The 18,566-nt window shown below is 36.3% G+C and overlaps 1 protein-coding gene across 4 annotated transcripts in view; it reads right to left on the bottom strand.

Moving 5' to 3' along the window:
* Window positions 1–18,566, bottom strand: part of SEPTIN14 (septin 14) — a 92,198-nt gene that overhangs the window by 54,236 nt on the left and 19,396 nt on the right. For 3 of the 4 annotated variants that reach the window (XM_045047899.1, XM_045047902.1, XM_045047900.1), the window contains 2 exons: window positions 7,454–7,640; window positions 4,874–5,035 (listed from right to left, as the gene is read on the bottom strand). In XM_045047899.1, coding sequence (XP_044903834.1) covers window positions 4,874–5,035; window positions 7,454–7,640 — 349 coding nt within the window. The remainder of the gene's footprint in view (window positions 1–4,873; window positions 5,036–7,453; window positions 7,641–18,566) is intronic. The other variant, XM_045047901.1, reaches the window with a different exon arrangement.

The raw sequence follows: 18,566 nt of genomic DNA, 5'->3' as shown, positions 1-18,566 counted from the left end.
AAGCCATCAAAATTCTCGAGGAGAAAGCAGGCAAAAACCTCTTTGACCTTGGCTGTAGTAACTTCTTAGTCAATACATCTCCAGAGGCAAGGGAAACAAAAGCAAAAATGAACTACTGGGACCTCATGAAAATAAAAAGCTTCTGCACAGCAAAGGAAACAATCCGCAAAACTAAAAGGCAACCGACAGAATGGAAGAAGATATTTGCAAACAATGTATCAGCTAAAGGGTTAGTATCCCAAATCTATAAAGAACTTCTCAAATTCAACACCCAAAAAACAAATGATCCAGTGAAGAAATGGGCAAAAGACATGAATAGTCAATTCTCCAAAGAAGACATCCAGATGGCCAACCAACACATAAGAAAATGCTCCACATCACTCATCATCAGGGAAATACAAATCAAAACCACAATGAGATACCACCTCATCTCACAATGAGATACCACCTGTCAGAATGGCTGACATTAGCAACTCAGGCAACAACAGATGTTGGCAAGGATGCAGAGAAAGAGGATCTCTTTTGCATTGTTGGTGGGAATGCAAGCTGGTGCAGCCACTCTGGAAAACAGTATGGAGGTTCCTCAAAAAACTGAAAAAAGAACTACCCTACGACCCAGCAATTGCACTACTAGGTATTTATCCAAGGGATACAGGTGTGCTGTTTCAAAGGAACACATGCATCCCCATGTTTATAGCAGCACTATCAACAATAGCGAAAGTATGCAAAGAGCCCAAATGTCCATCGATAGATGAATGGATATAGAAGATGTGATATATATATATATATATATATATATATATATATATCTGTGATGTGATATATATATGTGATGTGATATGTGTATACACACACACACACACACACACACACATATACACACAATGGAGTATTACTTGGCAATCAAAAAGAATGAAATTTTGCCATTTGAAACTACATGGATGGAACTGGAGGGTATTATACCAAGCAAAATTAGTCAGAGAAAGACAAATATCTATGACTTCACTCATATGAGGACTTTAAGACACAGAACAGATGAACATAAGGGAAGGGAAACAAAAACAGTATAAAAACAGGGAGGGGGACAAAACATAAGAGACTCTTAAATATGGAAAACAAACAGAGGGTTACTGGAGGGGGTATGGGCTAAATGGGTAAGGGGTACTAAGGAATCTACTCCTGAAATCATTGTTGCACTATATGCTAACTAATTTGGATGTAAATTTAAAATAAAAATTTAATTATAAATAAATAGCACACACACACAAAAAGGAACGATAGTCTCTTCAGCAACTGGTGTTTGGAAAAGTGAACAGCTATATGCAAAAGAATGATACTGGTCCACTTTCTTACACCATGCATAAAAATAAATTCAAAATGGACTAAAGATTTAAAAAAATGTTTTAAACATTTTTTTTGAGAGACAGAGACTGACGGAGCACAAGCAGCGGAGGAGCAGAGAAAGAGGGAGACACAGAGTCCAAAGCTGGCTCCAGGCTCCGAGTTGTCAACACAGAGCCCAACATAGGACTCGAACTCACGGACCATGAGATTATGACCTGAGCTGAAGTCAGCCATTTAACCAACTGAGCCACCCAGGTGCCCCAAAATGGACTAAAGATTTAAACGTGAGACCTGAAACCATAAAACAAGAAGGCAGCATAGACAATAATTTCTCTGACATGGGCCATAGCAACATTTGTCTAGATATGTCCTCTGAAGCAAGGGAAATAAAAGCAAAAATAATCTAGTAGGACTACCTCATAATAAAGACTTTCTGCAGGGACACCTGGATGTCTTAGTCGATTAAGCTATTGACTTTGGCTCAGGTCATGATCTTGCAGTCTGTGAGTTTGAGCCCTGCGTGGGGCTCTACCCTGACAACTCAACCCTGGAGCCTGCTTCAGATTATGTGTCTCCCTCTATCTGCCCTTCCGCTGCTCGTTTCCTCTCTCTCTCTCTCTCTCTCTCTCTCAAAAATAAACATTAAAAACAAGTTTTTAATAAAATAAAAATTAAAAAATAAAAAGCTTCTGTACAAGAAAGAAAAGAATAAAACTGACAGCCAAGCTACAGAATTGGAGAAGATATTTGCAAATGACATATCTGCTAAAGGTTTAGTATCCAAATTATATAAAGGACTTATAAAACTCAACACCCAAGAAAACAAATAATCTAATTAAAAATGGACAGAATATATGAACAGACATTTCTCCAAAGAAAACACTCAGATAGTCAACAGACACATGAAAAGATGCTCAACATCATTCATCAGGGAAATGCAAATCGAAACTACAATGGTATATTATCTCACACCTGTCAGAAACAAGTGTTGGCAAGTATGTGGAAAAAAAGGAATACTTGTGCACTGTTTGGTGAGAATGCAGTGATTCAGCCATGGTGGAAAATGGTATGGAGGTTCCTCAAAAATTTAATCACACTTATCAGTAATCACACTACAAGGTATTTACTCAAGGAATACTAAAATACTAATTCAAAGAGATATATGCACCCCAATGTTTATAGCAGCATTGTTTATAATAGTCAAGATTTGAAAGAAGCCCAAGTGTCCATCGATTGATGAATAAAGAGCAAGTGATAGATATGTAGACAATAGATGGATGATAGGTAAATGATAGAGATATACATATACACATATATACATATATACAATGGAATATTTTCAGGCATAAAAAAGAATGAAATCTTGCCATTTGCAATAACATGGATGGAGCTAGAGAGTATAATGAGAAGTGAAATAAATCAGAGAAAGACAAATACCATATGATTTCATTAATGTGAAATTTAAGAAACAAAACAAATGAGCAAAGGGAAAAAAGAGGGAGGAAGAAACCAAGAAGGAGACTCTTAATTATAGAGAACAAACTGATGGTTACCAGAGGAGAGTTGGGTAGTGGATGGGTTAAATAGGCGATGGGGATGAAGGAGTACACTTGTCCTGATGAGCTCTGGGTGATGAATGGAGTTGTTGAATCACTATATTGTACACCTGAAGCTAATAGAACACTATATGTTAAATATGCTGAAATTAAAATAAAAACAATAAAAATAATAATAAAATACAATAAAAATACTAAAAAAATTGTGTGAGGTAGCCAAAGCAATGACTAGATGGAAATTTATAGCCATAAATCCCTATAAAGAAAGAAGATAGACGTCAAATCCACAAATTAACCATTCATTTTAAGACAGTTACAAAAGAAGAAAGAGCTAAACCTAAAGCAGACAGAAGGAAGAAAATAATACTGGTTACATTGGGAATTAATGACATAAGGAATAATAAGATATAGGAAAATCAAAGAAATTTAAAGTGGGTTCTTCGGGGAAAAAAACAACAAAATTGACCAAACTTTAGCTCTATCAACCAAGGTAAAAAAGGAGATTCAAATTATTAGAATCAGAAATGAAAGAGACACATTACTACCAACATTTCAGAAATAAAAATAATTATAAATGAATATTATGAACAACTGAACACCAACAAATTAGACAACTAAATAGGATGGAAATGTACATATTTCTCCACTGAAAGTATATAAATACCAAAAGCACAATAAAAGATGCTTAACATACATAATCATTAGGAAAATTCAAATAAAAACTACAATGAGATGCCACTTCATATCCATTAAGATTAGCTATTTAAAAAAAATAGAAAATAACAAGCATTGGTTAGGATGTAGAGAAACTGGAATCCTTGTACACTATAGTTGATAATGAAAAATAGTGCAGACACTATGAAAACAGTATGACAGTTCTTCAAAAAAAAACTAAACATATAATTACCATAAAATCTAACAATTCCACTTCTTGGAATATATTCAAAGTAATTCAAAGAGTTATTTGTACATCCATTAAAGGACAAATATTATATAATTGTGTTTTCAGGAAGTACCTTGAGTAGTCAAATTTATAGATAGAAAGTACAGTGGTGGTTTCCAGGGGCTAAAGGGAAGGGTAATGTGGAATTACTGTTTCTTAGATACAGGGCTTCAGTTTTACAAGATGAAAAGGGTTCTGTAAATAGATAATGGTGATGGGAGCACAAAAATGTGAATGTATAATACAACTCCACTGTACAGTGTAGAATATTTAAGATGGTAATTTTCATGCTATGTGTATTTTACCATAATTTTTAAACTCTTAGAAGAAGGTAAATATTTATTACATTGGGTTTTGCAAAATATTCTTAGATATGACACCAAAGATACAAGTAACAATAACAAAATTACATAAATTGGACTTCATCAAAATTAAACCTTTTGTGTTTCAAATGATAGCAAAAAGAAAGTGAGGAAATGACCAACAGCTTGGAAGAAAGTACTTGCAAGCCATATTTCTCATAAGGAACTTGTATCCAGAACATATAAAAAAAACTTACAATTCAATGATAAAAAAGACAAAACCTCAATTAAAAAATGGATGTTTTTTTCCATTTTCCAATCCTTGTAAAAAGGATATAAGCAAACATTTCTCATGGGAAGACATACTAATAGCCAATATGTACACGAAGAGACCAAATATTATTAAATTTATTCATATGCTAATTCCATAACAAAAAAATCTACATAGAGAGTTGATTAGTAGTTGCTTAGCATCGGTGGCAAGGTCTGACAGGTGGGAGAAGAGAAGAAGGGAAGGGAAGGGAAGGGAAGGGAAGGGAAGGGAAGGGAAGACCGGAGGGGAAGGGAAGACAAGGCAAGGTTTCCCACAATAAATTTTGGGGGAAAATGCCTTATTTAAAGTCTCTTTGTCAGATACGAGTGACAATTTATTACTAATATTGTTACTTATAAATTATATTTTTATTCCCACACAAAATAGAAATGATATTCAATAGTTAGAAGCTTACATTCATTGAGGAATTCACCTGAGCAGTAGTTTCATCATCTGTTGGGAACTGATATATCTGGATGCCATTACTAACCAATTCACTCACTATTTTACACTTGAATTTCTGTAAGTCGTTTTTAGAAATTGTATCTGCTTTGGCAATCAATGGTATAATGTTCACCTGTAAATAAAGAAGCAAATAAAATATCACCATTGAGGATGTGTTGTTAATCCTGGAATTTTTACAGTCAAAACCTCACTGTGACAATAAATTTTTACAACTAGATAATCAGTGGCTACCATACCTTCATCACAAAATTGCTTCCCAAAATCATCAGTACTTTTGAAGATGAATCTTTTCTCAGAATTCAGGTTTAAAAGTTTCAAACTTTTTTTCTCAAACTTTCTTATACTTTCAACACATTTGGAGTTAGTAAAATATAAGTGGTATAATGAAATAGTCTATTTAACTCATTATCGATTTGATTTCTTATTAAACTGAGTGCTAAAAGACAGAAGAGACCTTTCATCAAAACTATATATGAGATTTATTTTGTCCATCTACCTGTCATTCATTTGCATCACCTTCTTCATAAATTCATCTTAATCAATGTCCCATTTTCACAGATCCTTGATCTACCTACATGTCTTTGCAGATATATTTGCTTCTGTTTTCCAAAGACCACGTAAAAATAATAGACTTTTTTTGTTACCATACTCTAAAGGCTGAATGTATGTATACATTTGTGTAATATCTTGCTCACAAAACTCTTCATTCATATTTTTTAAAAAGGCACTATTTCCATATTGCATATTTGAGGTTGAAATTTTATTCATAAACTTTTCTTCATAGTTCTACAACATAAACCCTCCTGTCTCCATGCATTTATATCTTAATAATTAAACTTTGCAGAAAGTAAAAATATGCAAAATTCTAAAACATGTTTTATTACTGTTAAACTAAGATATTTTATTAAATCATAGCTACATAATGTCAAGGCTTGTGATATAGTGTGAATGCATAAGAATCAGTTCTATGTATTTTGCTTTTGTTTTAGATTCTTCAAAATACATTTTAAAAAATCCTTGTACAAATCTAGGGCTTCAATATAACATTGATGTTCAAATTTTTATCTAGCTTTCGAAACTTAAATAATAGTTTCCACGGTAAAAAACAGACAACTACTAAGATAGATTCAAGTCTAACATAAATATCTTGGATTATACTGCTGAGAAAGCTATCCTCTAATGATAGTAAATCCTTAACACATAACAAGTGGAAATTTTCCATGTTAATTTGTTAGGTGTTCAGATTTGAGGAATGAAGGTCACTTATTGCAGAAGGGAACTGAGCAACCTAGAAGACAACAGACACATAGGCATGGTTACCCACCCCTTTATGTAATGTCCTTGCGGAAAAAAATAGCAATTTTCTATATCTGGAAATTCTTTGATGATAACAGCTACCCATAAGATTAAAAATAAAACTTTGTGCCTCAGGCTATTGAATACACTAATAATAAAGAAATTAGGTCAGCTCTTGATTTTAAGTAAAAATCTAACTTCTTTCAACAACTTGGTGACATATATGATTAGGTACAAAATTTCTTTCCAGTTTGAACAATATATAGCAAAAGTCAGGCCTTCTTTGATAAAAAGAAGCCAAATTTTAAAAGTTCTTCTCTCTTCAACTTCATAAAGTACAGAAAAGAATCTCATGAAATAGAAGTTTCTTTCATATGTATATTTACCTTCTATTGGAAAAAATATACATGAACATACTGCATTCTGAATCCCTCTGGTAGGATCACTAGCCAGGGTCATAAAAACTTCATGTTTCACACAATCAATGGTGTCAAGTAAATGTTAATGGGATTGTTTTATAGTACAATAGAATAAATTCAAATTTACAAATACAGGCAAATTACCACAATCTGTATGATCTTTAATCACAAGAAAAAACCTGTAAGTTTTTTAAAAATATTTTTTAACCTGTATCTTATTTTCCTAACACATACTTAATTAAATTTATCTGTAAAGCAAACTAAGGTTGAAATTTATCAAATGCTATTATGGGCTGAATGTATCATTCCTCCCTTAATGCATATGTTGAGGTCCTAACACCCAATATCTCAGAACAAGACTGTATTTGGAGAATCTTGAAAGAGGTGATTAAGTTAAAATAAAGCCATTAGAATAGGGGCTAATACAATGTAACTGGTATCCTTAAAAGAAGAGGAAACATAGACATACAACAAAAAGACATCAGATACGTGCACAGAGTACAGAACATGTGAAGATACATTGGGAAGGTGATGGTCTACCACTCAATAAAAAAGGTTTCAGAAGAAAACAATGTTGGCAGCATCTTCATCATGGACTTCTACTTTCCATTACTGTGAGAAAATTAACTTCTGTTGTTTAAACTACTAAGTTTGTGGCATGTTGTAATGCTATCCTTTTTAACATATTAAACATATTTTAAATATATTAAACATATTAAAAAATAATAAATTCTTGTATGCAAATACCTTCAAATTATATATTATCATAAAATAATAATCAAATCCTGACAGGTTAATGGATTTACCTAACACACCTTATTGTCAATGTTCTTCATAGTTAATAGATCAATGGACTTCAAAGAATGTCCTGTAGGTGAAATGAAGTAAAGGCACACATGTATACGGGAATCATGGTAGTCAATGAAGGAACGTTTAATTTTCAATTCTTCTTGAAGATAGGCCTCAAATTGAGCATCTACATATTCAACTATAGGTTGGTAGCTGGGGAAAAAAAGGTTATTTCAACATATTAGTATAAAAGATTAATAACATCTATAGTCTGTCTTTTCACCACTTAATAAATAGCTAATATGGGGGAGCTTGGGAAGATGACATAGTAGGAGGACCCTGAGCTCACTACATCCCATGTTTACAAATATATATCATCTACATCCAAGTCAATAAACGAGAGAGTGATCCAAAGATTGGCAGAACAAACTCCACAGCTAAATACAGAGAAGAGGCTGCATCTGAAAGGTTAGGCAGGCCAGAATGATGGAGGGAGACTTCCCACAGGAGGAAGGGAGCTGCATATGCAGGAGGGTAGAGAAATAGGCCCTTGCACCAGGGAGTTCACACAGGGAAGACAAATCCCCATAAAGTTCAGTTTTAAAAACCAGAGGGGTTGAATTCTTGAGTTTGTGTAACCAGTGGAACTTGGAACCTGGACCTTTAACTGCTGGCTGGCTCAGCACTGGGTGAGCCCAGAGGGCTAGTGATAGCTATGTCGTTGCCTTTAAAGAGACAGCAGCCTGTGCATAGAAGCAACATAAAAAATGGCAATTTATACACCAGGGGCAAACAGGAGACACAGCTGTTTATACTTATTCAGAGCATGTTAGGGGACTTCACCAAAGACAAAGGAGATGGCAGGTGCCACTTGCCTTCCCCAGCTGCCAACATAAACATAGGGCCATCTGCAGGAGGCCATGCTGCACAGACACTAGCTAAATAACTTGCTAGCAATGTGCCATGCCCACAAATTCTCCTGAGGACACTCACACTCCAAGCCTGCTAGCCTCAGCCCTGGGCCCAGGGAAAATTTTGTCAAGCTGCATACAAGCCCCACCCAGCTACTGGGTGCACATCCTGAGCAAGCCATGCCCAAATATCACCATATGCTGTGCTCAGTCTCACACAACTTCCCACCCTAATGCCCAGTCCCCCAACACCCCAGCACTTTGAAGGATCCAGCATAGGACTAGTGGCACCAGGCAAATTTGCTAAAACTGCCGCCCCACCCCCATGTTCCCCAGCAGACAGAACCCTTAAGAGCTGCCCTGTCTCGGTCCCACTAATGCCACAGAGAATAAATACAGTCCACAATAGGCAGAGAGTCAATGCAGATGACTGAACTGAAAGGAAGAGTGGTTCAGACACAAAAGCAGGATGTAAGCAACACACAAAGGATAATTCTCCTGAAGTACCAGGTTCTGGTGCATAGGAGACACTGCACAGCAAATCACTCCGGGACCTCTTCTTCATAAAGTCACTACTTTCAAGAGCAGAAGACATAACTGACATTCTTAACACACACAAACAGACACAGAGAGGCAGACAAAATCAGGAGACAAATAAATTTACCCAACTGAAAGAATAGGACAAGGCAACAGCAAAATCAAAGTGGGACAGATAAAAAGAGCATGCCTGATAGAGAATTTAAAGTAATGATCAGGAAGATTCACTGGAATTGAGAAAAGAGTGCAATACATGAGTAAAACTCTTAACAAAGATATAAGGAACAAAGAGAAGAAATAAAGGACACAATAAACTAAGTAAGAAACATGCTTAATGGAATGAACAGCAGGATGAAAGAAGCAGAGGAACAAATTAGTGACCTAGAAGATAGAGTAATGGAAGGTAACCAAGCTGAACAAAAGAGAGAAAAAGAATTGTGCAAAAGGAGAATAGACTTAGGAAACTCAGTGACTCCACCAAACATAATAACATCCACAGTATAGGAATCCCAAAAGCAGAAGAGACAAAGGGAGGCAGAAAATTTATTTGAAGAAATAATAGCTGAAAACTCCCCTAATGTGGGGAAAAAAATACACCTCTCCAGATCAAAGAGGCATGGAGAACTGTCATCAAAATCAATAAAACCAGACCAGAAGCAAAACCTATTGTAATTAAATTGGCAAAATACAATGATAAAGAACAAATTTAAAGAAGCAAGACAAAAGAAAACAGTAACTAACAAGAAAAAGTCCATAAGACTAGCAGGAAATTTTTCAGCAGAAACTTTACAAGCCAGAAGGGAGTGACATGATACGTTCAAAGTGCTGAATGGGTAAAATCCGCAGCCAAGAATGGATCATAAAAGGTGGAAAAGACAAGAAAGGGTCGGAAAAAAAATCTCCAGACACAATGACAAGTAATACAATGGCACTAAATACTTATCTATCAATAATTACTTGGAAAGTAAATGGATTAAATGCTCCAATAAAGAGACATAGAGTGTGAGAGTATATTTTTTTAAAAAAAAGACTCATCTATATGCTGCCTACAAGAGATTCATTTTATAGCTAAGGTCACGTGCAGACTGAAAATGAGGGGAGAAAGAAATATTTATCATGCAGATGGATGTCAAAAGAAAGAGTAGTAATACTTGCATTGGACACACTAGACTTTAAAACATACTGTAACAAGACACAAGAAAGGGCACTATATAATCATAAAAGGTATAATCCAACAAGGAGATATAACAATTATAAATATTTATGCACCTGACATGGTAACACTCAAATATATATGTGTAATAAACATAAAGGAACTAATCAATAATAATACCAAAATCATAGCGGACTTTAACACTCCACTTACCAATGGACAGATCATGTAAACAGAAAATCAATAAGGAAACAATGGCTTTGAATGACACACTGGACCAGATGGACTTCACAGATATATTCAGAACATGCCATTTTATAATATCAGAATACACATTCTTTTCAAGTGAACATGGAACATTCTCCAGAATAGGTCACATATTAGGTCAGAAATCGGGCCTCAACAAATACAAAAACATTGAAATCATACATTGCATCTTTTCTGACCACAACACCATAAAATGTGAAGTCAACCCAACAAAAAAAAATCTGGAAAGAGCCCAAATACATGGAGGATAAACAACATGCTACTAAATAATGAATGGATGAAACAGGAAATCAAAGAGTAAATACAGAAATACATGGAAACAAATGAAAATGAAAACACCATGGTCCAAAATTTTGGGATGCAGCAAAAGCAGTATACTTTTCCTAAGAGGAAAGTATATGGCAATATAAGGCTACCTTAAGAAGCAAGAAAAATCTCAAATAAACAACCAAACCTTACACCTAAAGGAGCTAGCCAAAGGACAACAAATGAATCCTAAAGCCAGAAGTAGAGAAATACTAAAGATTGGAACAAAAATAAATGATATACAAACTAAAAAATTTTTAAACAGATCAATGAAACCAGGAGCTGGTTCATTGAAAAATTTAATAAAATAGATAACCCCCTAGCCAGACCTATCATAAAGAAAAGAGAAAGGACCCAAATAAAATCACAAATGAAAAGGAAGAAATAACAACCAACACCACATAAATACAATAATCAGAGAATACTATGAAACATTATATGCCAACAAATTGGACAACCTGGAAGAAATGTATAAATTACTAGAAACATATAATCTACCACCACTGAAACAGGAAAGAATAGAAAATTTGAACAGACATATAACCAGCAAAGAAATTGCAACAGTAATCAGAAAACTCCCAACAAACTAAACTTCAGGGCCAAATGGCTTCCCAGGAGAATTCTACCAAACATTTAAAGAGTTAGTACCTATTCTTTTCGAACTATTCCGAAAATATAATAGAAAGGAAAACCTCCAAACTCATTCTCTGAGGCCAGCATTAGCCTGATACCAAAATCAAATAAAGACTCCACTAAAGAAGAAAACTACAAGGGAGGGGCCAAGACAGCAGAACAGCATGGAAGGTTTTTTTTGTGTGTCTCTCATCTCTTAAATGCAGCCAGATCAACACTAAACCCTCTTGCACACCTAGAAAACTGATTTGAGGATTAACACAATATGCACAACCTGAACCATAGAACTCAGCAGGTATGTGGTGCAGAGAGGTGAACTGGGGGAGAGAAAAGCCGCAGAGAGCAGGGAGCTGTTTTTGCTTGTGGAGAGATGAAAATGGGGGCAGGAGGAGAGTATGGGCAAAGCACACCTGGAAAGTAGCTGGAGAGAAAAAGGGAGAGTGGAAACAGCCACAAGGGACTGAACAAAAAAAGGGAGAAAGGAGAAAATAGAGGGTTTAAATTCCATTAAGACTCTATAAACAGGGGGAGTCCAGAGTCTGAAACTCTGCAGGTCGATACCTGGTGGTGCTCTGGGGTGAAAGACAAATCCCTAGGAGCAGAAAGAGAGGTCCAAGGGGTCCTTGGGCCACACAGGGAGAGGCAGTTCCCTGCTGGGAGGACATTTGCAGCAGTGCAGCCTCCACAAAGACAAAGGTCCCAGTGGACCCAAAGAATGGCCACATTTGCTGGTGTTGGAGCAAGGACATTAAGGGTGAAGTCTGGTGCCAGATGTGTGTTGTGATTTGCCATAATCCTTGAAACACTGTTGCTATATGATCACACGAACTTATTCTGGGGTGGGCTGGCACCTGGCCACAGTTGCTGGGCAGAGGCAGTGGCACAGTCTCATGAACATTCCTGGGGACAGACCAGCACCTGGCCATTGCTCAGCAAGACCCTCCCCCAGAGGGTGGTATGAGTCAAAGCTGCAGTCCCTCAGAAGTGAGGGGTTGGGAAACAGACCCATTGAGATAAAACTCAGGATGGAGGTGCCACCTGGCAGCCTGATGGCTTTGTCACAGACAGTGTAGAAGCAGGTGGTGGATGGAAGCCAGAGACAAAGGAGACGTGCTTGATTGCAGGTTGGGGAGAGCACAGAGTTCTGATAAGAGACACTGGGTAGCTGGGTGACTCCATTTTCACCCTCCGGCATATTCACATACACACCCACAAGTGCCACAACAATCCACCCCAGTAAGCTAAGCAACGCCATCTAGTGGAGAACGGAGCCATTACATTAAGCCCTGCACAACTGGGCCAACTGCCCTCTTGAGGAACAGAGTCTCTCCACCTGCTTAGTTTACAGACTATAAAGTGCTTCATAGTTTGACCTCTAGGGGAAACCGGATGTAATTTCAATTGTACTTGATTCTGTTCATTGGTCCATCTATTCAATTTCTTTTTCTTTTTCTTTTCTTTCTTATTCTTGTGTATAGAAAGAGACACTATTTTTATTTTCCATATTTTAAAAAAGATTTTTAATTTTTTCCTACTATATTTTTTACCTTTTTGTAAATTTTTTAAATTCTATTTACTTCCATCATTTCATTTTATTTATTTTATTGTATCCATTTTTTCAAAATTTCAACCTATTTCCTTCTTTTGTTCTCTTTTTTCTTTTCTTTTTTCCCCCTTTTTTTTCTGATCTATCAAGTATTTTTCAACAAGACCAAAACATACCTAGGATCTATCATCCTTTATTTGATTTCTTTGTGTTGTTTTTAATTTCTTAATTTTAATTTTAATTTTTTTAATTTATTAATTCCTTTTTTCCTTCAAAATGATGAAAGGAAGAAATTTACCCCAAAAGAAAGAACAGGAATAAATGACAGCCAGGGACTTCATCAACACACATACAAGCAAGATGTCTGAAACAAAGTTTAGAATCACGATAATAAGAATACTATCTGGGGTTGAAAACAGACTAGAATCCCCTTCTGTGGAAAAAAAAAGAAGTAAAATCTAGTCAGGATGAAAATAAAATTATACTGCTATAACTGAGCTGTAATCTCGAATGGACACCACAGTGGCAAGGATGGATGAAACAAAGGAGCGAATCAGCAATACAGAGGACAAACTTATGGAGAATACTGAAACAGAAAAAAAGAGGGAGACTAATGCAAATGAGAACGAAATAAGAATTAGAGAACTCAGTGACTCATTAAAAATGAATAACATCAGACTCATAAGAGCTCCAGAAGATGAAGAGAGAGAAATAGGGGTAGAAGGTTTACATGAGCAAATCATAGCAGAAAACTTATTAACTTGGGGAAAGACATACACATGAAAATCCAGGAAGCACAGAGAACTCCCATTAGATTCAACAAAAACTGACCATCAACAAGGCATGTCATAGTCAAATTCACAAAATACTCAGGCAAGGAGAGAATCATGAAAGCAGCAAGGGAAAAAAAGTCCTTAACCTACAAGGGAAGACAGATCAGGTTTGCAGCAGACCTATCCACAGAAACTTGGCAGGCCAGAAAGGAGTGGCAGGATATATTCAATGTGCTGAATCAGAAAAACATGCAGCCAAGAATTCTTTATCCAGCAAGGCTGTCATTCAAAATAGAAGGAGAGATAAAAATTTTCCCAGACAAACAAAAATTAAAAGAGTTTGTGACCATTAAACCAGCCTGGCCAGAAATTTTAAGGGGGACTCTCTGAGGGGAGAAAAAAATGAAAAAAAAAAAGTTACCAAAAGCAGCAAATACTAGAAAGGACCAGAGAATACCACCAGGAACATCAACTCTACAGGCAACATAATGGTATAAATTCATATCTTTCAGTACTCACTCTAAACGTCATTGGACTCAATGCTCCAATCAAAAGACATGGGGTAACAGAATGGATAAGAAAACAATATCCATCTATATGCTATTTACAAGATACCCACGTTAGACCTAAAAACAGCTTCAGATTGAAAATAAGGGGGTGGAGAACCATCTATCATGCTAATGGTCAACAAAAGAAATCTGGAGTGGCCATACTTATATCAGGCAATCTAGATTTTAAAATAAAGACTGTAACATGAGGGGCGCCTGGGTGGCTCAGTCGGTTAAGCGTCCGCCTTCAGCTCAGGTCATGATCTCACGGTCCATGAGTTCGAGCCCCATGTCGGGCTCTGGGCTGATGGCTCAGAGCCTGGAGCCTGTTTCAGATTCTGTGTCTCCCTCTCTCTCTTCCCCTCCCCCATTCATGCTCTGTCTCTCTCTGTCTCAAAAATAAATAAACGTTTAAAAAAAAAGACCGTAACATGAGATGAAGAAAGGCATTATATCATAATTAATGGGTCTATCCACCAAGAAGACCTATCAATTGTAAACATTTATGCTCCAAATGTGAAAGCATCCAAATATATACATCAATTATTCACAAACATAAAGAAACTCATTGATAATAATACCATAACTGTAGGGGACTTCACACCACACTTATAGCAATGGACAGATCATCTAAACAGAAAATCAACAAGAAAACAATGAATGACATTGTTTGGCTTTGAATGACACACTGAACCAGATGGACTTAACAGATATATACAGAACATTTCATCCTACAGCAGTGAAATACAAATTATTCTCCAGTGCACATGGAACATTCTCCAGAATAGGTCACATACTGGGAGACAAAGCAGCCCTCAACAAGTACAAAGAGATCAAGATCATACCGTGCATATTTCAGACCACAATGCTATGAAACTTGAAATCACCCACAGGAAAAAATTTGGAAAGATAACAAATACTTGGATACTAAAGGACATCCTACTAAAGAATGAATGGGCTAAGCAAGAAGTCAAAGAGGGAATTAAAAAGTACATGGAAGCCAATGAAAATGATAACACCACAGCCTCAAACCTCTGGGATGTAGCAAAGGCTGTCATAAGAGGGAAGTATATAGCAATACAGGCCTTCCTAAAGAAGGAAGAAAGGTCTCAGATACATAACCTAAACTTACACCAGAAGAGCTGGAAAAAGAACAGCAAATAAAACCTAAAATCAGCAGAAGACAAGAAAAAAAAGATTAGAACATAAATCAATGCTATCAAAACCCAACAAAGAAACAAACTAAAAAAAACAACAACAATAGAACAGATAAATAAAACCAGGAGCTGGTTCTTTGAAAGAATTAACACAACCGATAACCCCCTAGCCAGTTCGACCCCCAAAAAATGAGAAGGAAAAGACCCAAATAAATAAAATCAAGAATGAAAGAGATCACAACCAACTCTGCAGAAATACAAACAATAATAAGATAATATTATCAGCAATTATACACCAATAAAGTGGGCAATCTGGAAGAAATGGACAAATTCCTACCAAAACTAAAACAGGAAGAAATAGAAAATTTGAACAGACCCATAACCAGCAAAGAAATCAAAATAATATTCAAAAATCTCCCAACAAAGAAGAGTCCAGGACAGAATGGCTTTCCAGGGGAATTCTACAAAACATTTAAAGAATTAACACCTATTCTTTTGAAGCTGTTCCAAAAAATAGAAATGAAAGGAAATCTTCCAAACTCATTCTATGAAGCCAGAATTACATTCATTCCAAAACCAGACAGAGCCCCCATTAAAAGGACAACTACAGACCAATTTCCCTGATGAACATGGATGCAAAAATCCTCAACAAGATACTAGCCAACCAGATCCAACAATACATTAAAAGAATTATTCACCACGACCAAGTGGGGTTTATACATGGGATGCAGGGCTGGTTCAATATCCACAAAACAATAAATATGATACATCACATCAATTTAAAAAAAGGACAAGAAGCACATGATACTTTCAATATATCCAGATAAAGCATTTGACAAAATATAGCATTCTTTCTTGATAAAAACCCTCAAGAAAATAGGGATAGAAGTATCATACCTCAAGATCATAAAAGCCATATATGAAAGATCCACGGCTAATATCATCCTAATGGGGAAAAACTGACAGTTTTCCCCTAAGGTCAGGAACAAGACAGGGATGTCCACTCTTACCACTGTTATTCAACATAATATTGGAAGTCTTAGTCTCAGCAATCAGACAACACAAAAGAATTAAAGGCATCCAGATCAGCCAGGAGGAAGCCAAATTTTCACTCTTAACAGATGACATACTACTCTATATGGAAAACCCAAAAGATTCCACCAAAAACTGCTTGAACTGATCCATGAATTCAGCAAAATTGCAGGATATAAAATCAATGCACAGAAGTCGGTTGCATTCCTATACACCAACAATGAAGCAACAGAAAGAGAAATCAAGGAATCTATCCCATTAACAATTGCACCAAAACCATAAAATACCTAGGAATAAACCTAACCAAAGAGATGAAAAATCTATGTACTGAAAACTATAGAAAGCTTATGAAAGAAATTGAAGAAGACACAAAAAAATGGAAAAAGATTCCATGCTCCTGGATAGGGAGAATAAACGTTGTTAAAATGTTGATACTACCCAAAGCAATGTACATAGTCAATGCAATATCTATCAAAATAACACCAGCATTCTTCACAGAGTTAGAGCAAACAATCCTAAAATTTGTATGGAACCAGAAAAGACCCTGGATAGCCAAAGCAATCTTGAAAAATAAAACCGAAGCTGGAGGCATCACACTCCAGGACTTGAAGATGTATTACAAAGTTGTAATCGTCAAGACAGTATGGTACTGATACAAGAACAGACACTCAGATCAATGGAACAGAATACAGAACCCAGAAATGGACCCACAAACGTATGGCCAACTAATCTTTGACAAAGCAGGATAGAATGTCCATTGGGATAAAGACAGTCTCTTCAGCAAGTGGCGCTGGGTAAACTGGACAGCAACATACAGAAAAATAAATCTGGACCACTTTCTTACATTCTACATAAAAATAAATTCAAAGTGGATGAAAGATAAACGTAAGACAGAAAGCCATCAAAATCCTCAAGGGAAAAGCAGGCAAAAACCTCTTTAACCTTGGTCACAGCAACTTCTTACTCAGCATGTCTCCAGAGGCTAGGGAAAGAAAAGGAAAACTGAACTACTGGGACCTCATCAAAATAAAAAGCTTTTGCACAGCAAAGGAAACCATCAGCAAACCTAAAACGCAACCAACAGAATGGGAGAAGGTATTATCAAATGACATATCAGGTAAAGGGTTAGTATCCAAAATCTATAAAGAACTTAAAAACTCAGCACTCAAAAAATTCAAATAATCCAGAGAAGAAATGGATAAAAGACATAAATAGACACTTCTCCAAAGAAGACATCCAGATGGCCAGCTAACACATGAAAAGATGCTCAACATCACTCATTATCAGAGAAATACAAATCAAAACCACAATGAGATACCACCTCATACCTGTCAGAATGGCTAATATTAACAACTCAGGCAAAAACAGATGTTGGCGAGGATGCAGAGAAAGAGGATCTCTTTTGCATTGCTGGTGGGAATGCAAGCTGGTGCAGCCACTCAGGAAAACAGTATGGAGGTTCCTCAAATAGTTAAAAATAGAACTACCCTATGACCGAGCAATTGCATTACTAGGTATTTATCCAAGGGATACAGATGTGATGTTTCTTTTTTTTTATATATATATATGAAATTTATTGACAAATTGGTTTCCATACAACACCCAGTGCTCATCCCAAAAGGTTCCCTCCTTAATACCCATCACCCACCCTCTCCTCCCTCCCACCCCCCATCAACCCTCAGTTTGTTCTCAGTTTTTAACAGTCTCTTATGCTTTGGCTCTCTCCCAAACTAACCTCTTTTTTTTTTTCTCGCCAACATCTGTTTTTGCCTGAGTTGTTAATGTTAGCCATTCTGACAGGTATGAGGTGGTATCTCATTGTGGTTTTGATTTGTATTTCTCAGATGTGATGTTTCGAAGGGGCACATGCACCCCAATGTTTATAGCAGCACCATCGACAATAGCCAAAGTATGGAAAGAGCCCAAATGTCCATGGACGGATGAATGGATAAAGAAGATAGATAGATAGATAGATACACACACACATATATACACACACACACACACACACACACACACACACACAGACAATGGAGTATTACTTGGCAATCAAAAAGAATGAAACCTTGCCATTTGCAACTACATGGATGGAATTAGAGGATATTATGCTAAGTGAAATTAGTCAGAGAAAGACAAATATCATATGACTTCCCTCATATAAGGAATTTGAGACACAAAACAGATGAACATAAGGGAAGGGAAGCAAAAATAATATAAAAACAGGGAGAGGCCAAAATAGGGGGTTTCTGGAGGGGTTGTGTGAGGGGGGATGGGCT

The sequence above is a fragment of the Felis catus genome, chromosome E3 (assembly GCF_018350175.1).
Source record: "Felis catus isolate Fca126 chromosome E3, F.catus_Fca126_mat1.0, whole genome shotgun sequence".
Classification (NCBI taxonomy): Eukaryota; Metazoa; Chordata; class Mammalia; order Carnivora; family Felidae; genus Felis; species Felis catus.
The sequence above is the reverse complement of the archived record's forward strand: the minus strand, read 5'-3'. Positions and strand labels throughout refer to the sequence as shown.